Source organism: Tamandua tetradactyla, chromosome 8 (assembly GCF_023851605.1).
Source record: "Tamandua tetradactyla isolate mTamTet1 chromosome 8, mTamTet1.pri, whole genome shotgun sequence".
NCBI classification, from domain to species: Eukaryota; Metazoa; Chordata; class Mammalia; order Pilosa; family Myrmecophagidae; genus Tamandua; species Tamandua tetradactyla.
The window spans coordinates 50011384-50034063 of NC_135334.1; the positions used below are offsets into that span (position 1 = coordinate 50011384).

Here is a 22680-nt window from a genome sequence, read left to right on the forward strand (position 1 = left end):
CATCTCCTCCCTCTCGTTTGATCTTCCTCTCAAACTTCGGAGAAAAATAAGCTTCCAAGAAAAAATTTATAGATAGATAGAGCCTAAGCATGCCCTAGGCTTTTCAGGAGTACTTTTGGTTGGGGTTTGAAATATTGTGGTGGTTTGCAATATCTAGCTAAAGCTTGCAGAAGAGTAACCTCCACAATAACCTCTTGACTCTGTTTGAAGCCTATTAACCACTGCAACTTTGTTTCGTTTTTCTTACCCCCTTTTGGTCAAGAAGGCACAATGCCTTTTCTTTAGATAGATAGCAGGTGTTCTCTCAAGTACACTATTATTATAGAATACAGTGAAAGATTTTAGAGCTAGCAAATGGAGATGAGAGAAGTAGGGAGAATAAAAGGAGGAACAATTAGTAATTAGAGTTAGACTCCTTATGCTTTTCTGTTTGTCACAGTAAAACTTCAGTGCCTTCATTAGTATTGCCCAGCATAGATGAGGTGCTTTTGATTTTGCAGGTGTGTTAATTTCTCAAGTTCCCTATTCCTAGGACTTCTAACTCATTTCAGAGATTGTTTATTGTCAAGAACTGAGGAGACATAGCATCTTACTAGTCTTACATAGAACACGATGGGATGCCTTCCTGGAGTTGTGTAACCCAGTAGTGCTGTCAATCTCCCCCCCCCCACTCTCACTTTTAACTATATCCTGAGAGCCTCCAACAAGCCCCTGGATTTATGGAAAATGCTATTAACTCCTTATATCTTAGATTTATGCAACTATCACATGTGTCATTTAATCTTTACAACTACTCTGTGGAGGAAGTGGTATTCTATTTTTATGAATGAGGAAACTGAGTCTCACAAAGCATGAGTAATATGCCCTAAGTCATGTGAAATTTGGCTGAAACCTAGGTCTTTAATATATTTGCCACCTGGAATGTTATTCTTCCTTGGAGAGAACATTATTAAATTTAATCTTATACACACACACACACACAGAATATAGAGAGTAGATAAAGTGAATAAAAGAAATGTCTGTAAGCTTGGGATTTATCCTATGAAATATTATCAGTTGCTTCAAAAGTTGAATGGAAAATTCTAACTCATTTGTACACATGCTAAAAAGACCAGGTAGAAAAAGTGACTCTCTGGGAAGTAAGGAGAATGCCTGCTGTCTATAGAAAGATCAAAGTCCTATGAGGCACAAAGAACAACATAGAAAAAGACATGCAGTTGGGCTTGAGAAAATATTTAAAAGCAACATGTTACCTAGGTAGAGCAGACACATATTCATCAAAGCAGCATGACATAAGAGGTGTTCACTCTTTACAGAGGTCTTCTTTTACATTTGAACACAGTATGTAATACTATACTAATTGGTTGGTTAAATACCAATTGTTACTGTGGTTATAGTTAAAAACTATAAGATTGTTACCATGTTACTCTACATTTAATGAAGGCATAGTACTTCATCAACCTAAGGAAGTAAGGGTTTATTTGCCCTACAGGTGTGGAAACCTCCTCCTCTGTAACTGCCATGTGGCTGCTCTTGATCCCACTAAGCCATTATGGACAAGTGTAGAGGGAAAAGGACCTAGTACTTCCCTGTTATTCTAGTCTATCATGGTTCCAATAGTCCCTCTCTGCTCTTACTCTAATGTACTCTAGAAAACTCCACTGCATGCAGGCACAGGGAGAGGGTCCCGGATATTACATTAAAAGGAAAAAAAAAAATGTAGTGACATTAAAGAGCATGGGCTTCAGGGGCAGAAGATCAGAGTTCACATCCCAGTGCTGTCAGCTTTAACTCATGCATTGGGCTAGACTTTCTAACCCTAAGCCTGGTTTCCTTATTTATAAAATGGGAATAACAACAAAATCTCCCCCAGTTCATCATAAATGTGTTATGAGGCTCTGATGACAAGGTTTTTGAAAACCTTTAGGAGATATAAAACGGCATGCAAATGTAGAGTATTATGACTTTAATTCTGTATTTAGTTTTGGTAAAGAACACAATCTGTATTCGGAATTATAACCATTAAATTTCTAAATCATTGAAAAGTTAATAAGTGATGGATTTTAGTAAGTTTGAGCTCCAAGTGGGAAAAACTAAATTTAGTAATTTTATTTTATAATATTTATTTCAGTGTTTTACATTTTGGTAAACATGTGAGAGCATAGGAAGTCCTATTAGATAGCCAATCTCTGTCTCTAGAGGGCACCACAGGACTCAGATATTTACCTGAATCTTGCCTTGCTCTAGGTATGTATCTACATTTTAATTTTATTTTCATATTTTAACCATAGGAAATTTTATAAGCATCTTTCTGCCAAAGAATACTAAAATATTATCAGAGATCTGTCATAGAATTAATACTAAATTTCCAAGTACCTGACAATTCAAACTGCTGTTTTATAAAATTGGTTGGTAGTAACTGCTTCTTTTGCCCAGATATCCTTTTTAGGGCTCAACTTTGATCATTATCTAATCTAATTATTGGTAGGTACTGTTTTGATACAGAACTCTTTGGTTGCTGAGAAAACCAAGTCAACAAATAAAAGTGTTCTTAAGAGCCATCTAATGTGAATTACCAATGTGGTTTCTGTTTCAAAATATAGGAAATAAAATTTGAATTTTGATGGCCAATTACAAATGTGAGCTGTATGTTTTCATAAATGGTGCATGGTGTAAGTTGAGATTTTGTTAGTCCAGTACAAGTTATAAATTGGCTATATAGCTTAAAACTATGCTAGATATATTCTCTGCAGTCTAAGATATGTACATTTGTAGTGATGTTAAACATTGCTTGTCATGGATTTTAAGTATAGCATTAAAGTAAAAACAAAAAAAGACCTGAATTGTTAATCATATCAGAATTTTATTTTGAACTTTTGATTTGTTGGCCCTTGAATGCTTCTGCATTTAGAGAGAGAGATGTCAAAGTGGAAGCTAGGTGGCTGCTTGGTCAGCGTCTTCCTTCTAGTGTCACTGAACCTTGTAAGGTTAACATGAGTCTGTTACAAGCTGGATTCTGAATCTCAGACCTGGGTTTGAATCCCAGAACCATCACTTCTTGGTTCAATTAATATATGTTATTTACCCTCTCTAAGCCTCAGTTTCTTCAATTATAAATTTAATATTATTCTCCTCAGAGAACTGTTTTGAGGATTAGATGAGATAGTGTATATAAATCATTTCATGCAGTACCTGGCACATAGAAAGTACTAAAAACTACTAGCTATTATCATGGGATCTGGCTCTTAAGAGTTAGTGTGTCCAAAAACTGGATAATGTCAGTGTGTTCAAAGAAGGCTATTGTGTTTGGGGCAAATAGGGTTTCACTGGTGCTCAAATTATAGTATGATCTGCCTTTGCTGTACATTTTAAAGATTATTTCTAAAGATCTGTGTAATTTAATTTCATTTTAGTAAATGGGTTTATGTGACCCAATTTTTTTAATATACGGATTTAATATGATATTTAATTTAATATAAATAGACAGTTTTTAATATACGGAGCCTTTAAGTCTTTAAATCTCTTTTGAAAACTGAAAATTGGGTTATAGAAGTGGTTGTATAATTTTCAGGTAAAGTTGATTCACCTTATTAGAAGTTTAGCAAAAATGTAACTACTATCTAACATACAGCCATGTGTGAGCTTAGTGGATTCTTAAAAATTTTGTTGCTAGTGATGATAGTTTATAAACAATTGCTTTATAAAACAGTTTAAAAGTTAGGCTATTATTTTTTACTTTTATTTTCAATACCATACATTCCTAAGAGATACTTAGTTTCCAACTCTGAAGAATGTAAGTTGGAGTAGAATTCCCAGTTGCCTTTCTAGGCAAGTATGCTCCCAGTTTTGATTATTTCAAAATATAGATGGAGTCTTTGAAGTGATCGTGAGCATGATAGTCACAAAACTTCAAAATATGTTAGTAAACCATCCTTATAATTTTCTAATCATACTTTATTTTCTCAATGAGATTAAGTTATTTTGGAAAGAAGGTTATCCTACTTTATCCTTAAATTTTATATTTATTTCTAGGAACCCAGAGTATCTTAGAAAAAATGTAAATATTTTATTTTTACTGTAAAATATATATAGGGATGTATTATACAATATATAGATCAATTATAAGTTGACAGAAAAATTTTTCCCCTTCCTTATTCTCCTGGCAATCCTGTATAGGTTCATGAAGGACTCTTGGAGAGTAAAGTGTTTTTTTCGAATAGTACCAATGCACCAAATCCATGTGAGAGAAGAAGTGTTGACCTAAGGATATATATGCTTTGTTTACTTCCATTTATAATTCTTTTGGTCTTCATTCGTGACCTAAAGAATCTATTTGTGCTTTCATTCCTTGCCAACGTTTCCATGGCTGTCAGTCTTGTGATAATTTACTACTATGTTGTTAGGGTAAGTATAACGTGTTTTAAACTGATTATTACATGGTTCTTGTATAAGTAAAGTGTATGTTTACTTTGGAGATAAAAGTAATAATATGCAAAGATCTCTGCTTAATGTGTACATGTAGCAGACATTCTTGTCTTCTAAATTCTTCTATGTGTTGGTTTCCTTTTGGGAGGATGCTGCTTAATTAGACGAGTGCATGACGTAGAGATTAAAAGCACAGCCCTGGCAATTTTATGACCTGACAATCTTACACTTAACTGTATTCCCAAAGAAGATGAAAACGGGTCTCAAATAAGTACTTGTACACCAATATTTATAGCAGCATTATTCACAATAGCCAATAGCTGGAAACAGCCCAAGTGTCCATCAACAAATGAATGGACAGAGAAAATGTGGTACATATATACAATGGAATATTATTCAGCCATAAGAAAGAATGAAGTCTTGAGACATGACTGCAACATGGAAGAACCTTGAAAACATTATGCTTAGTGAAATAAGCAAAGCATGTAAGGACAAGCATTTTATGATATCAGTTATAAAAGATGACTAGAAATAGCAAATTTGCAGATGAAAAGAGCAGATTACAGGTTACTGGAGGGATGGAAGGAGTGGGGAAAGAAGAGTGTTTATTTGTAAAAATAAAAATTAAATAAAAACAGACTTGGTAGTCAGATCTGTTTTGTTTTTTGTTTCTCTAATTAGAGAGGTTGTAGGTTTACAGAAAAATCATGCATAAAATACAGGATTCCTATTTACCACCCTATTAACACCTTGCATTAGTGTAGTAACTTTGTTGACAACTCATGAAGAATAGTATTATAATTGTACTATTAATTATAGTCTGTTGCTTACTATAGGGTTCACTGTGTTGTACAGTCTATGTAGTTTAAAAAATTTTTATTCTAGCAACAAATATACAACCTAAAATTTCTCCTTTTAACTACAGTCAAATATATAATTCAGGTGCTGTTAATTATGTTCACAGTGTCATGCTGCCATCATCACCAAAACTTCATGATCAATATAAATAAAAACTCTGTGTATAATTTAAGCGTTAACTCCTCATTCCCCACCCCCATCCTGCCCCCTGGTAACCTATATTCTAGATTTTGGCTGTGATTTGGCTTACTCTAATTATTTCATATCAGTGAGGTCATACAATATTGGTCCTTTTGCAGGCTTATTTCTTTCAACATGATGCCTTTATCCTCATCCATGTTATCACACATATCAGAACTTCATCCTTTTTATGGGTGAATAATTTTCCATATATGTATCTACTGCATTTGATTTATTCATTCATCATTTGATGGACACTTGTGTTGTTTCCCTCTTTTGGCTATTGTGAATAATGCTGCTATATTATCGGTTAGAGTCCCTGCTTTTAGTTCTTTTTGGTATATACCTAGAAGTGGGATTGCTAGGTCATATGGTAATTCTGTGCTTAACTTTCTGAGGAACCACCGGACTGTCATCCACAGAGGCTACACTATTTTACATTCCCACCAACGATGAATTCCTATTTCTCTGCATCCTCTCCAATACTTGTACTCTTCTGTTTTTTAAATAGTAGCTATTCTAATGGGTATGAAATGCTATCTCACTGATTTTGATTTGCACATCCCTAATAGCTACTGATGCTAAGCATCTTTTCATGTGCCTTTGGCCATTAGTATATATATATATCTTCTTTGTAGAGATGTCTGTTCAACTGTTTTCCCATTTTAAAAATGGGTTGTTTGTCTTTTTATTATTGAGCTGTAGGATTTTTTTTATATATTCTGTATATTAAACCCTTATTAGAATGTAGTATCCAACTATGTATTTCCATTGAGTAGGTTGTCTTTTTACTTTCAGATATGGTTTTGAATCTTGGTGAATACTCTTCTGGGCTTTGTAACAGTGTTTCAGAAGATGATAGTACCCTCCCTATTAGAATTGTGAGATTTCTGATTGTGCTCTTAGTATCATGCCTAATATGAAGCAAAGAACTCATTAAGTGATTTGTTTATTCTTTAAAATTTGAACCATTCATAAGAGATGGGTATAATAAATGTAATTCCATTATTTCTTTATTTGCTTCTACCACTTCAATCCACTGTGGCTATGCTATTCTGTAACCTGTTTATCTGAAGTATGCAGTAATCCCACATTATTTCATTGTCCATAGGCTGGGGTTTTCTTAACCCAGTTTTCATAGAAGAATCTGTTTCTGGGCTTCAGGGATCTGAAATCCTTGTATTTATTTGCAGTGTTTTGTATGTTTATGTGCCTTTTTCTGCTGAGCACCTGTAAGATGTTTCATGTCTCAGAAGGGACATTTATCCAAAACAGTTTGAGAATCCTTGCTCTATTCTCTCTTGACCAAACTATTTTATATATGCTGCCAGAATAATTGTTCTGCCATCTCCATTTTATGTTCAGTTTGTGCATTTTTCAAAATAGTAAGAGTTGGAACAAGGCCATGAGTCAGGACCAAGTAATCAAAGCCAGACTAAAGGCACATATTCACAGATAGTAAGTGTAATGACAGATGTCATGTCAGAGAGTCAGACCCTCAAACCAGGAGGCCATCTATACTAGGGATCGGCACAGGAATCTGAGGTGGAAAGCCAAAGTCAGGAACCAGGGATCTTAAAGAACAGAAAGAAGAATGCCAGTAAAGTGGCAGATGAAGTTCTGGTGAACACCAACAGCAGTGTAACTCTTGAGAAGTGAGTGAGGACATGGCTCTCAGCTTAGACCTTGAATATGCTTATGTATTTCCTCTTGTGGCAGGACCCAAACCCAAGTGCGAACACATGGCCATCGCAAGTAGAAATAAGTAGTTAGGTGCATTTGGCCCAGGTGGAATGCGTGGACATAAGGGAAACAGTTGCTTTTGGCAGTAAAATCCTAATAGCCTGGCTCCATTTAACATAGATCCTTAAAATGTTTAATGAAAGACTTACTTTTATGAATATACATTTGCCATTGTGAAGCTCAGAAGTGTATGATTTTGCTCTTTCAATATAAATTCTTTAGAATAAGTAAATGGGTAACTTATTTTTTCTTTCTTTCTCCAGAATATGCCAGATCCCCACAACCTCCCAATTGTGGCTGGTTGGAAGAAATACCCCCTCTTTTTTGGTACTGCAGTGTTTGCTTTTGAAGGTATAGGAGTGGTAAGGATTTAGTCTTTATTATTTTTTAAAATCTCAAGTCAAAATGAAGGTTCATGTAGTCAAGTTTTTTAAACATTTGTTTTCTTTTTTTGTTTCCATTTTCTTATTCTTAGAGGATGATTTGCAATTTGGTATGATAGACTTGGATTAAAGTTCAGCTACACAAGAGTTTAATCTTAGACAATGTCTGAGATTCACTTAGTCAAAATACCACTTGAACTTTCTAATTATCTTTTTCTTAATCTATAAAAAGAGGATATTATACTTGATTTCCAGAATTTTATTATGGAAAATTTTAAACATATACAAAGTATAGAGAATCACAAGATAATAGTTTGGTGAATTCACTCAGTCAAAATTCCTTAATTTAGAGACAGTTTTGTTTATCTGTAGCTTATCTACTTTCCCAATCCCAGATTATGTTCAAGCATTCAGAATATCTTATTTTATAGACTGCATGATTTGAAATGTACTGAAGTTGTTACAAATTCATTCTTAGATGTAGTCAAATATAAATTTTCCCTTTAGATTTTTGCCTATCATGATTTTTTGTGAAACATTGTTACCTTAAAGCTAATACCAAGAGATACAAGAATCTTCATGATTCTAAGATCTTAAATATTTCCATATAAGGTGCTTCCACTTTATTTAAAACAAAATTTGTGGATTTAGGAAAAATAGAATAGTATTGTCTACTCTGTTCCATTGCTTATGTTTCATAGTGTGCTGGTTTTGTATGATAGAAAAATCATTTCTAAACATATTTATATGAACCTAGATAAAATAGACCTATAAGATAATTTTAATCATTTTATTGGAGTTCTCCTTTCTTTGTACTCTCCTTTAGAGAGCTTATAAATCCTCATAGCTCCCCTTATCACCACTGCAGAGATGACTGTAAATTTGCATCTCTGTCTTTAGTGTGCTCTGGCTGACTACTGAACATGTGCAGTTAGGTGTAGTTCTCTGACACATACTTTCCTGATCCAAACCAACTTCACTTCTTCATCTCCCTGTTTCTTTTCATTTTACTTTAGTCACTCAGGCTTGAAACACTGACGTATTTCTTTTGCTCTGTTCTTCTCATTTCAACAATAATAAAGGCATTGAATTCTTCTTTCATATTTTGCAAATCTGGTCTATCAGTGAGAGTATAGTAAACACCTACAACACTGCCTGACACAGAATAGCTCAGTAAATACTGTCCTTCCCTTTCCCTTCTTCCAGCGGCACTGGCAGCGTTCTAGACCGCAGCCCCATATTTTAGAACTGGATTATCCCTGTGGCATCCAAACTGCTCTCTGCTTTCTGTTTCTGCACTTCACCAGTTAATGTTTCTACATACACCTGACGCACTTGCCTGAAAGTAGACATAATATTAAAGGTATTATCTCATAGGGTGATTGTGAGGACTGTGTGAGATGCTACATGCCAAGATTTAGCATTTTTTTGGCACATTGAAAACCTTGAGTAAATATTTGCTGTTGTTCTTAGTGTCTTTCACTGTATGGTCAAATTATATGGCCAAAACCTCTGAAGATTTGTTGCCTCAAAAACTTAACTTTTCAGTTAACCTTTTCTTTTCTTTAAAGTTTCTCTTTTTTTTGTTAGATAGTGAAAATCATTTATTAATCTCACTAAAGGCAGTAGATTGGAAATAGATATAGAAATCATTATAGCTGTGTGTGCAAACATATATTTCTAGCTCTGTCTGCTAAGAGGGCTTACAAGCGGCAACAAATACACCTAGTACTTATTCTTGATTTATAAATACCATTTTCCAGTAGAAGAAACCAAGGTTCTTTCCAGAAATGACTGATTCTAGGGCTGAAGTAAGGAAATTCAAAATGAACCTAGAGTAGCTTGTTGTGCCAGAAAGTAAGGAAGTAATCTAAAAACAAAAGGATAGCAACATGTCAAAGGACACAGGAACCAACCTGATAGAATTCACAGTGGCTAAACCTGGAACAATGTAAGCAATAAAATAAATAACATAGATTGGATTATAACTCAAAGTATAAAAGAAATATATGAGTCCATACTAAGAGTAAATAAGAGTAAATGGGGGAATTCCAAATAATTTGTGTATGTTACACCCTCCTTTCCCCCAAGATACCTAGTTTAATCCCTGCTAGTCTCCCACATTGCCCTGGCCTTAACGACTTGATTCCCATGAGTTGGTTATGGTGGGAGGAAGAAAGTAACTTTATATTTAAGAAACCTAGGCAGCAAGCACTAATTTAACCCATCGAAATTAATATCCTCAGTAATAAATCGTGTTGATAGCATTTGTGATGAGAAATGCACTGCGCCTCTGTGGTATTCGTCCACTAAGCTCCGGATCCCAGTTTAGTCATGAGGAAAACATCAGGCAAACCCAGATGGGACATTCTACAAAATACCTGACCAGCACTCCTCAGAACCATCAAGGTCATGAACAACAAGGAAAGATGGAAACACTGCCACAGGCCAGAGGAGGCTAAGGAGACAGTGACCTAATGCAAATGTGGGATCTGGGTGGGACCCTGGATGGGATCCCGAAACAGAAAAAGGACATTAGTGGCCAACCTAGTAAAATCCAAACACAGTTTCAAGTTTAATTAATAGTCATGTACCAGTGTTGGGTCTTAATTGTAATAAATACACCATGGTAATGAAAGATGTTAACAGTAGGAGACACTTGGACTGATGTATATAGAAACTCTCTGTACTATATTTGTAACATTTCTTTAAATCTAAATTTATTCCAAAGTAAAAGGTTTAGTTTTAAAAAACCGAGACAAGTTTGCCCACTAATTGCTGATTTTAAATCTTTTTAGAATTTAAAAATATGTAGTGTGAAAACTGATAGCACATAGGAAGATACTTAAACAATTTTGTAAGTACTATTTTCAAGGAAAAACAATTTGCATATAAACTATCAATTTATATATATATAAAAAGAATACTTGATTGTTTCGATTGGCAATAAGAGTGTTCCTTTAAAAAAGAATTGCTTTTCTTTATAGGTCCTCCCACTGGAAAACCAAATGAAAGAATCAAAACGCTTCCCCCAAGCATTGAATATTGGCATGGGAATTGTTACAACTTTGTATATAACATTAGCTACCTTAGGATATATGTGTTTCCATGATGAAATCAAAGGCAGCATAACTTTAAATCTTCCCCAGGATGTATGGTAGGTAGATGAGTTTATTTATCATAGATTATATTTTTATAGACATAATTTACCCAATATTTGATAATAGATGCATTATGGTTTAAATGCATAAATATTTTACTGTGATTTGTTTTTATAATCTAGAATGTTTTCATAATCTTCAGAAGAAATCAGCTAGAATTTATTGGTCTTTGTGGAATTTTTTTAAAAGACATTAAAAAATGATAGGATGTTATAAATTTGAGCCAAGTATATGAATAAAATTTGTATTCTTTTAGTATGAGACACTTTAAATAAAAAATAAATTTGGGGGTACACGAGTGGTTTAGTTGTAGAATGCTCACCTACCATGTGGGTAACCCAGGTTCAATTTCCGGCCATGCACACACTCCCACCCCCCAAGCACACACTCCCACCCTCCAAGTTTTTTTTTTTTTTTTTTACATTCCTGTTGCCAGAAAACCCAGCAACTTTGAGTTCCTGATACAATCATATATCCTGTGGTTTATGATCCCCGTTAATTTCCTAGTCAGCTTTATAGTACATGCATCTTAAGTCCTTTCAGTCCACAAATGAGACATACTATGAATAAATAAAATGGTGCATCTTAATGTTCTCTTTAATATCACAGCTATATTCTGCCAAGTTAAGCAATATGTAGTTTTTCCTTTTTCTGGAGATTGGTCTTTCTAATTTAAAAACTGTATTGGCAGTGATCACCATGCAGCCTTACTCCCTTATTTATAAAATGGAAAGTGACTCCTTAGTTTTGATAAATGAAAACAGTAAATACTACACTGCTGTCTTAATTAATGTCATACTGCATCTTTTTTTTTTTTTGTATGCTGTAAGGGGGAAGGGCAGTCACATTTCATTTTTCCATGTGCGTATCCCCTTATTGCAGCACCATTTGTTGAATTTTAGTTTGTTTGTTTGTGAAGTGCATGGGCTGGGAATCGTACCCAGGTCTCCTGCATGGCAGGCAAGAATTCTACCTCTGAATTGCCTTGCACTCCCAATTAATGTCATACTACATCTTTAGCTGCTTGAAGAGAAGTCTGTGAAACCTTAAAATGTCTCAGATTAGTGAATACCGACAACAATAAAATAATGAGTTCTGAATTACCTCAGTAATATTCTGAATCCTGGTCCTTTATGGAAATCAAAACATTGTTAGAACAAGCAGTGTGTTTATGATTTTTATCCTAGCTTTACTGTAGCTGTGATGTATTTTATAAATGTGTTTCAAGATGAAAATGTTTCAAATTTTATAAATGTTTTTCAAGATGGAGACAACTACATACAAGATATAAATTGTTTAGTATTTATTTCATTAACTTAAATTGTAGTTGATTATATAATATTGTTTCCTTCAATTGTGCTTCTTTTTCTTTCTTTTCTTTTTTACAATAGCTTAGCATCAACTAGAATATACAAAAATCAACTGTAAAAAATATGGTCATATAATTCATCTTTTCAAATACTATATAATGTCTAGAAAACAGAATGGAATTTTCCCTGAGTTAGACTAGCATTTAAGATGAATCTTAATCATCTTAAATGTGACAGCTATTTTTTTCTTTATTTTTTAATTTTTTAAAAAATATAGCAACAAATGCAAACATTCTTATGATCATTCTGTTCTACGTATATAATCAGTAATTCACAATATCATCACATAGTTTGCATATTCATCATCATGATCACTTCTTAGAATATTTGCATCAGTTCAGAAAAAGAAATAAAAAGACAACAAAAAATTTGTACATACCATACCCCTCACCCCTCCCTTTCATTGATCACTAACATTTCAATCTAAATTTTTTTTAACATTTGTTCCCCCTATTATTTATTTTTATTCCACATGTTTTACTCATCTGTTGATAAGGTAGATAAAAGGAGCATCAGACACAAGGTTTTCACAGTCACACAGACATGTTGTGAAAGCTATATCAATATACAATCATCTTTAAGAAACATGGCTACTGGAACACAGCTCTACATTTTCAGGCAGTTCCCTCCAGCCTCTCTATTACATCTTGACTAACAAGGTGATACTTGTTTAATCCATAAGAATTACCTCCAGGATAACCTCTCGACTCTGTTTGGAATCTCTCAGCCATTGACACTTTATTTTGTCTCATTTCACTCTTCCCCCTTTTGGTCGAGAAGGTTTTCTCAATCCCTTGATGCTTAGTCCCAGCTCATTCTACGATTTCTGTCCCACATTGCCAGGAAGGTTTACATTCTGGGACATGTCCCACGGAGACAGGAGGAGGGCAATCAATTTGCTTGTTGTGTTGACTGGAGAGAGAGGCCACATCTGAGCAACAAAAGAGGTTCTCTTGGGGGTGACTCTTAGGCTTAATTTTAAGTAGACTTTACCTAACCTTTGTGGGGTTAAGTTTCATATGAACAAACCCCAAGATTGGGGACTCGGCCTATTGCTTTGGTTGTCCTCACTGCTTGTGAGAATATCAAGAATTCTCCACATGGGGAAGTTGAATTTTCCCCCTTTCTCAACATTCCCCGAAAGGGACTTTGCAAATACTTTTTTATTCACTGTTCAAATCACTCTGGGATTTATTGGGGCATCACTCTGGACAAACCTACAAAGTCTTATGCCCTTCTCAAGGTTCCATGTACTTATGGTGTTCAATTAAGCTGTCCACATAACTTATATTAGGAACTGCACTAGTCAAAATACAAATTTTGTACCAAGTAAACATTTTTGCTTTAGTCTCACACATAAGTTAAAATTTTTCTAATATTAATTACCATCTATTTTCACCACCCTGCAGTAATGACATTCCTTTGTTCTTCCTCATGCAAAAGCATTTTTAAATTTGTACATTTAGTCACTATCGCTATGCACTCTAGACATTCCCAGATTATACCATCTCAGTCTTTATCATATGACAGCTATTTTAATGTCAAATATAAAATGTAGGTAGAAATAATCTCAGAATTCTTCATTACCCTTATTCACAAAAGCATTTTAAAGAAACTCATAAGGAAAGAAATGTAAGTGGGATGTGCATGCATTTCAAGTTGAGATGTTTCCATTCTTAGAGAGTTAAGAACATGATAAAGGGACATAGGCAAGAATAATTAGGGAATGCTTTTGGTAGTCACTAATACCAAAACTCTTGGGGATGATATTATCTTTGCTGTAGCTCTATTTTATCCTTTCTTTTTCCCACAACCTCTTCCCATCTCACACACTATCTCTACTTACTATAACTCTCAAATTAGAATGGAATTTGTTATAAATCTTGATTAAAAATGGACTATTGGATTTTAGTTTCTATTCAGGAAAGCCTGGCTAGACACTATACTTTTCATTTAGAGGAAAGCCTAGGTTAAGAATTCTAAGAAACAATAAAAATTTAGAAGAAAATTAGGAAAGCAAGAGGAATAGTCCACATTTAGGGAACTGTTGAGTACTTCCTTTTAAAATGGAGATAAACCTTATGCAGCTGTAGTCTTTTTCTTTGTGCTCTCTGCAGCTGTTAGACAGTTAAAATAATAGCCGTGACAGTACTGGAGAAGAGATTGCTTGTGACTTTACAGTTACAGTTTTTCCATAAAATAAGAGGTTTGGGCTAGAATAACCATGGAATGAAATCGAAGATTCCTTTCTTAATGTACTACGTATACGTCTCCCCTTCTTTTCCTGTGCTTGGAGTGAACGGCCCAGGGAGTTAGAGAATGTGCGCTGCTCTTGGTTGGCTGGATGTGGAAACCTGTGGCTGCCAGAAAAGCATTCTAAGGAACTGATAAGCTTTAGCTGTGTGAAGCTGTTAGGGTGTTTCATGCCAAGTTGAGTTCAAGTCTCCGAGTTCATAAAGGTGTATGTCTACAAGAAAAAGATTAGTGTTGGAAAGAAGCTCTAGGATAAAGCAAAAAGTATGGATTAAGGAGACTCTAAGTTACTGATTGTTCATTAACCTTAGTCTCATTGAGGTACCACCTTTAAAAATTAGTCATGAGTAATTTGCATAAATGTGGTACATTTAATGTTTAAAGTAGAGTTTATTTTAAGATGGTAATGAAGTGAGTTCACAATTCTGAGCTTGACCATTAGCCTTTTGAGGGCAGGGATCCTGCATCTTCTAGATTTCTGATTCAGCCCCACAATCTAGTACTTAGAGGGATTCAGTAAATATTTGTTAGATGGTAATTTAAATTTAAAAGCATTTCCCTTGTTACTTAATAATATAGCCAAAGCACTGCTACTAGTCCTAGTTGAGTGATTTTAGCAGTATTTTTCCAGGTTTTCCACTAAAACCAAGTAGAACATTCCCTTGGGCACCATGGGAAAGTACCCTAAATGGCATACCTAACACATAATATCAGCTCATATTTTACTCAAAACTAATTGTCTTTTGCATTCTAGTTCATAACATCTATGTTGCTTTTTCTATAGCTTCTTCAAAAAAAAACTTGGAATAAAATTGATGCCTTGGAAAGATCCACCATATTGAAAGCTTAAGCTTTGAGATTCCCTAGCACACTGCCCCTCTGCTGAAGGGAATGTCACTCTGAGTGAAAAGCACAGGCCCAGTACAGTCACAAGCAAAATACCTAAGGGGAAATAATGAACCTCTTGAAAACTCAAGTCATGATGGTAGCAATAACACAACCATAAAATGATGTTCCTTTTCATCAGAATTGATTTGAGGACTTTTTCATGTGACTTTATATAGATTCTTTTCTTTCAAATAAATTGACTCAGGTTTTGACATAAGTTGCTATATATTATTTTAGCTTCTAGAATCTTCTTACCAACCAAGAAGGAAGCATTAAATAGGAAATGTTTGCATGGGATTGGTCTGAATTAAAAATGGGAATGTAGAGTTAGGATGACAACAGAAGCCGTAAGAGTGGACTTCGTATTTTGAGTTTATGCTTGAGAATGACTGCCACATTTTTATAAAATCTTTAGGTGACTGTATTTAACTTAACTCTCCAATGCTTCTAATAGGAATTTTAAACCTTAAACCAGAAGATGAAGAATTTAGTTTATGTCAGTGTTCTCAGGGAAATTCAGCCTGAGGATCATTGAATATCGATGATATAATAAATTCTCAAGCGGACTTAAAATACAAAATAATACTTATTTGGGTTCTGTCTTACAGAGTCCTCTTGGGTAATGTTTGATACATCAGAGGAACAAATACTTTTCTTGTTAGCTTCATTTGTTCATTTTTGCTTTTTTGATTTCTTTTTACTGTTCTATAGTACACCAAAAATACAATGCCCGGTAGTAGTACCCCTTCTCCTTTTTCCTGTTACGGTTACCATGCCTGCTCTGTCCAGATTAGAAACAACAGAAGAATTCACAAATAAATTAACATTCCAATTTCAGCTCACATATTTAGTTTTAATTAGTGGCTTTTTAACTTTTTAAACTCCAGCCCATAATTAGAAAGGGAAATATGTTATATTAGGAAAAACCCAGTGTATGTATGTGGGTATGTCTGTGTTTACCCTCCCCATACACACATATAAATACGGAATTAAGTGATGAAGAGGTTAAAATAAAACACTGTACATAAAAAAAGTGTTTTATAAACACTTAAAATCCTAGAATTGTCATGGGCTACCATTCCATTATCTCTGATTTTTCCTTCTAGATGTTCCAAAATACTGGAGGCTAGAAGGAATATATATATATTTTAATCCTCAAGGGTATAGGGGTTTTGTCCTAACAAATACTGAGAAACAGTTGACTTCTGTTGTCTTATATATATTGGGTAGGAAATAATCAATAAAAATCAAGAAAGATATATGTAAGAACAGAGAAGGGATAGGGAAGACATTTTATAATTTATTAAGACAACAGCTCTGTGACCTTCTATTAGAACAAAACCCAAGTTTGAACCCATATATGTAGCTAGCATCCAGGAACTAAGAAGCCAAATACTCTAGGTAGTAAACATTTTCCCTCTGCTCTCTCCATCATTCCCTAAAAGAGGAGACAACTTTTTATTTTTATTTTTTGTGAGAAAAATTGTGAGTTTACAGAAAAATCATGGAGAAAATTGTCTTCCCATATATTCCCCATTCACACGTACAGTTTTCCCTATTATTAAAAGTGTGCATTAAAATGGTACCCTTGTTAAAATTGATGAAACAATATTGTTATAATTATATCATTAACTGTAGTCCATGGTTTACATTAGGATTCACTGTGTTATACAGTTCTATGGTTTTTTAAAAAATTTTTATTCTAGTAATATATATACAAACTAAAATTTCCCCTTTTAACAACATTCGGATACAATTCAGTGGTGTTAATGGCATTCACAAGGTTGTGCTATCATCACTACCATCCATATCAAAATTTTCCATCAAACAGAAACTCTATACCAATTAAGCATTAACTACCTATTCCATACCACTACCCCAGCCACTGGTAACTTCTTTTCTGATTTCTGACTATGAATTTGTTTATTCTAATTATTTCCTGTCAGTGAGATCATACAATGTTTGTCCTTTTGTGTATGGCTTATTTCATTCAACATGATGTCTTCATGGTGCATCCATATTATCATGTGTATCAGGACTACATTCCTTTTTATAGCAGAATAATATTCCATTGTATATATATGCCACATTTTATTTATCCATTCATTAGTTGATAGACAGTTGAGTTGTTTCTATCTTTTGGCTATTGTGAATACTGCTTTGAACATTGGTGTGTAAATGTGTGTTAGTCTCTGCTTTCAGTTCTTTTGGGTATATACCTAGAAGTGGGATTGCCAGGTCATATGGTATTTCTATACTTAACTTTCTGAGGAAAGCTGTCTTGCACAGTGTCTGCACCATTCTACATTCCCAGCAATAATGAATGAATGTTCCTGTTTCTTCACATCCTCTTCAACACTTGTAATTCTGTTTTTGTTGTTTGTTAATAGTAGCCATTCTAATGGGTGTGAAGTGGTATTTCATTGTGGTTTTGATTTGCATTTTCCTACTGGCTAATGAAGTTTAGCATCTTCTGCTTCTTTTTGCCATTTGTTATGTCTTCTTTGGAGAAATACCTATTCAAGTCTTTTGTCCATTTTTAGTTGGGTTGTTTGTCTTTTGGTTGTTAAACTACAGGATTTCTTTACATATTCTGGGTATTAAGCCTTTATTGGATGTGTGGTTTTCCACATATTTCCCCCATTTTGTAGGTTGTCATTTTACTTTCATAAAGCCTTTTGAGGCACAAAAGTTTTTAATTTTATTGAGGTCCTGTTTATCTTTTTTTTCCTTTTTTTGGTTTGTAACTTTGGGTGTAAAGTCTAAGAAATCATTGCCTAACACAAGATTCTGAAGATGCTTCCCTGTGTTTTCTTCTAGGAGTTTGATAGTTCTGGCTCTAAAATTTAGGTGTTTGATTCATTTTGAGTTGATTTTTAGAAAAGGTGTGAGGTAGGGTTCTCCTTCTTCAGTTTCCCCAGCACCATTTGTTGAAGAGACTATTCTTTTCCAATTGAGTGCTCTTTACCACCTTGTTAAAAATCAGTTGGACGTATTTGTGAGGGATGATTTCTGAGGTCTCAGTTTGATTCCACTGGTCTATATGTCCTTGTGCTAGTACCATACTATTTTGATTACTGTGGCTTTGTGATATGTTTTAAGATTGGAAAGTGTGTATCCTCCCTTAACTGATTTTGATGAGACTTTGTGCTTAGCGTTATTTTTGATATGGCTTAATGCTTTGGGGACATTATGGTGTAGTTAATGTATTTTGCATATAGAAAGAACATGTTTTTGGGGGGTCCAGAGGGTGGAATGTGGTTACTTCAGTTAAGAAGGCATGGCCCACCTCAATCAGGTGATTCTTGGTAAGCTGAGTGAAATTCAGAGAGAAAGCCACAGGAAGCAAGAAGCTGAAATCAAAACCTGGAAGAGAAGGGATAGGTTGGGAGAGGTTGCCATGTGGCAAAGGAGCCAAACATTGCTGGCGGTCAGCCCCAACAACCACAGTCTTCGGGGAGAAAGCATCACCTTGATAATGTCTTGATTTGGACTTTCTTTTACCCTCAAAACTGTAAGTTAATGCATTTTCATTGTTTAATCTGACCCATTTCAAGGTATTTGCTTGAGCAGCCCAGAAAACTAAAATAGACATCTTAACAATCTTTACTCTGTGAACACAGAATGAATGTCCTCCCATTTATTTAAGTGTACTTTGATTTCTCTGAAGAATGTTGTTGTATAGTTTCTGTAAACAAGTCCTTTATATCCTTGGTTAGATTTTTGATTCCTAGATATTGATTAATTCTCTTAGTTACTATTGTAAATGAAATATTTTTTCATTTCTTCTGATTGTTCGTTGCTTGTATGTAGAAACATTACTGGTTTTGGAGTGTTAATCTTGTACCCTGCCACTTTGCTGAAGTCATTTATTAGCTCCAGGAATTTGTTGTAGATTTTTCAGTATTTTATGGTTATAGGATCACGTCATCTATAAATAAGTTTTACTTCTTCCTTTCCAATTGGGATACCATTTATTTATTTATTTATTTATTTATTTTTCTTGCCTCCTTCCTCTGGCAAGAACTTTCAGTACAATGTGGTCTTGTTCCTGATCTTATAAAGAAAATGTAACATCTTTCACCATTATGGTGTCAGTAGTAGGGTGTTTTATATATGTCCTTTATCATGTTGAATACATTTCCTTCTATTCCTAGTTTAAATTTTTTTTCAAGAAGGGTACTGGATGTTGTCATATACCTTTTCTGCATCAATTGTGGTGATGATGTGTTTTTTCCCTTTCATTCTGTTAATGTGGTATATTGCATTAATTGATTTTCTTCTGTCGATCCACCCTTGTATACCTGGGATGAATCCTACTTGATCATGATGTATAATTCTTTAATGTGTCGTTGAATTCTGTTTGTTATTATTTTTGTTGAGGATTTTTGCTTCTACATTTATAAGAGATATTAGTCTGTAGTTTTCCTCTATCTGGCTTTGGTATGGAGGTGGTGATGACTTTATACAATGAATTAGGGAGTATTCTCTCCTCTTCAATTCTTTGGAAGAGTTTGAGCAGAAGTGGTATTAAGTCTTGTATTCTTTGGTGAAATACCCCTGTGAAGCCATCTGGTCCTGCACTTTTTATTTGTTGGGAGGTTTTCTATTACCAATTCAATCTCTTTACTTGTAATTGGTTTATTGATACCTTCTCTTTCTTCTTGAATCAGTGTAGGTAGTTTGTATGTTTCTAAGAATTTGTCCATTTAATCTCATTTGTCTAATTTATTGGCATATAGTTCATAATATCCTCTTATAGTCTTTTTTATTTCAGCAGGGTTGGTAGTAATGTTCCCGTTTTCATTTCTGACATTCATTATTTGTATCCTCACTTTTTTTTTTTATCAGCCTAGCTAAAGGTTTGTCAATCTTATTGAACTTTTCAATGAACCAACTTTTGGTTTTGTTGATTCTATTGTTATTATTATTTGTATTTTGTTTATCTCTGCTCTTATCTTAATTTTTTCCTTCCTTTATTGGGTTTAGTTTGTTCTTCTTTTTCTCATTCTTCAGTTTTAAGGTCAGGTCTATGATTTGCAGTCTTTTCTCTCTTTTTTTTTAATGTGAGCATTTAGGGCCATAAATTTGCCTCTCATCACTGCCTTTGTTGATTCCCATCAGTTTTGGTATGTTGTATTATCATTTTCATTTGCTTCACCATATTTCCTAATTTTGCTTCTAATTTCCTCCTACCTTGAGTTGTTTAAGAGTATGTTGTTTGATTTCCATATATTGGTGAGTTCTCCATTTCTCCCTCTGACACTGATTTCTAGCTTTATTTCCTTGTTGTTGGAGAATATACATTGTATGATTTCAATATTTTTGAATTTAAGAAATTTTTTTGTGCCCAACGTATGATCTGCCCTGGACATTGGTCCATGTATACTTGCAAAGAATGTGTATTCTGTTTTCATTGGGTACAGTGTTTTATATCTGTTAGATCTAGTTGGCTTAGTGTCTTTCTCTGTGTTTTCTTTTATCTCAGACCTATTTCACATCATTTTTTAAGTCTTTGGTATTTCACAAAACTGATTTTCTTCCTTGATTTTTTTTTTTTTAATTTTTATCCTGTTTCTTTAAATGGGCCATCATTTCCTTTCCTTGTTTGTCTTCCGCTTTCATTGCACATTGAACCTTTTAATAGTTTTTAGTGTTAACTCTGGGATTTAGTCCCTGAGCTGTCTATTCCTTAAGTTTGTATCCAGTTAGTGATATGACAGAGATTTCCTTGAGTGCCAGGAGCTAAATAAGATACGAACCAATTTAAAAAACACCTTTACACTCTTGGCAGATTGGCTTTTTTTCATTGGCTGGTGCTATCCTTCAGAATTCAGCCCTCCTATCAAGAAGATCAGCCTGGGGTAAATGTGAAATGTAGGGTCTCAGTCCTTTCTGAGCCTGTGCCTTGTCATGGCATTGTGGTTTGCTCATGGAGTTAGGAATTCTCCCATTTACAAGAATTCAAATACCTCCTCTTTCCCTAAGAAGTAAAGTTTCTCTCCTTTCTCCTGGATGCTCTATTGCATGACTTAAAGCTGGTAAACCTTTGCTCCAGGCCACTTTGACTTAATTGCTTCTTATATTGCTTTAGCAGTCTATAAGCTACTTCTGACTGCAGGGCAAGGTCTGGGAGGGTCAGTCAGAAATGAGATTCTGTCTTTCAGGCTGCCACTGGATACATTGGCACTTATATACAGGCTCTCTATTATGCACATAAGGATTACTCTGCTTCTTCTGGAACAGAGCCAGAACTCACAATAGGAGCACAGACTGGCTCCATACTGTGCCTGGGAAGAGTGGGGTAAAGTCCAACAAGGATATCATGAGTGTCTCCTACCACTTTTAAAGTTGTATTTACTTGATTTGGTACTTGCCTGATTAATGCAACCCTCTAACCGTTTTTTAGAGTTTTGAGAAAGATTTGCCAGTTTTTGCTTATTGTTCAAAGTTTTAGTAGGGGAATGGCACCCAGTACCATCCACACTGCCATCCTAGTTGGCTGGAAGCCTAGGTGGCAAGTTTTTAATAATCTTCTCATATTAAATTTGCCTTACAAATCTAGATCCTTACAGGATCTAGAGATCTTGTCCCAAACTGCCTCTTCCTTTCCTCATCACAACGGCCATTATTATTTTAAATTAGAAATGAAGGGCATCTAGTGAATTTATTCATTCAGCAAATATTTACTGTATGTTCTTTGTATAGCAGGTACTGTTCTTGCATTAGTAATACAGGAGTGATCAGACAAAAATCTCTCATAATTCTTATGTTTCAGTAAATGTGATATGAATGTTCAATTGTTCAGTCTATCTTGACATGAATGCTAGATAACCAAAGCAGTCTTATTTTTTTAGCTTAGAATAAGTGAGATTCTTGGTAAAGATTGTAGCTAGTTCTTGATTAAGGAGACAACTTTTCTTTTCAACAGAGCTAAGTCCTCAAGATTCTTAACCTCATTTATCATGAAGGGTCCAAGAAGAAAAGCAAATTATCAGATTAGCTTCTGTATTCAATCTTGAGAGAAAGAGAATCAGTCACTAATTTATTTCCAAGGTTGTCTTAAAATTTTTTTTAAAGATATTCATATGTGAAAAAAATAGATATTTATACCTGATCATTTAGATTGTTTGATTTATTAGACAATGTGGGGAAAAGAACAGAAGCACTGCAAATTTTGAAATCTTATGTGTTTAAAACTAATAGAACATTTAGTCTTTTACCCTTATATTTTCATTAAACATTCCATATATTGTCTGTAAAATAATTATAAGAAAATAAGTTTCTGCTCTTTGCTAAAATGTTAATTTTTTTAGCTTTAAAGAATCTTTCATTCTTTGGAGTATTATTTATCAAATTGAAAGGATGTAGTTTCTAAGGCTTATCTATCTGTATACATTCTTCATTAATAATTAACTA

The 22680-nt window shown here is 34.3% G+C and overlaps 1 protein-coding gene across 3 annotated transcripts in view; it reads left to right on the top strand.

The window, feature by feature from the left end:
- SLC36A4 (solute carrier family 36 member 4) overlaps positions 1 to 22680 on the top strand; it is a 57102-nt gene that overhangs the window by 23575 nt on the left and 10847 nt on the right. For 2 of the 3 annotated variants that reach the window (XM_077113289.1, XM_077113291.1), the window contains 3 exons: positions 4177 to 4404; positions 7470 to 7568; positions 10577 to 10746. In XM_077113289.1, coding sequence (XP_076969404.1) covers positions 4177 to 4404; positions 7470 to 7568; positions 10577 to 10746 — 497 coding nt within the window. The remainder of the gene's footprint in view (positions 1 to 4176; positions 4405 to 7469; positions 7569 to 10576; positions 10747 to 22680) is intronic. The other variant, XM_077113290.1, reaches the window with a different exon arrangement.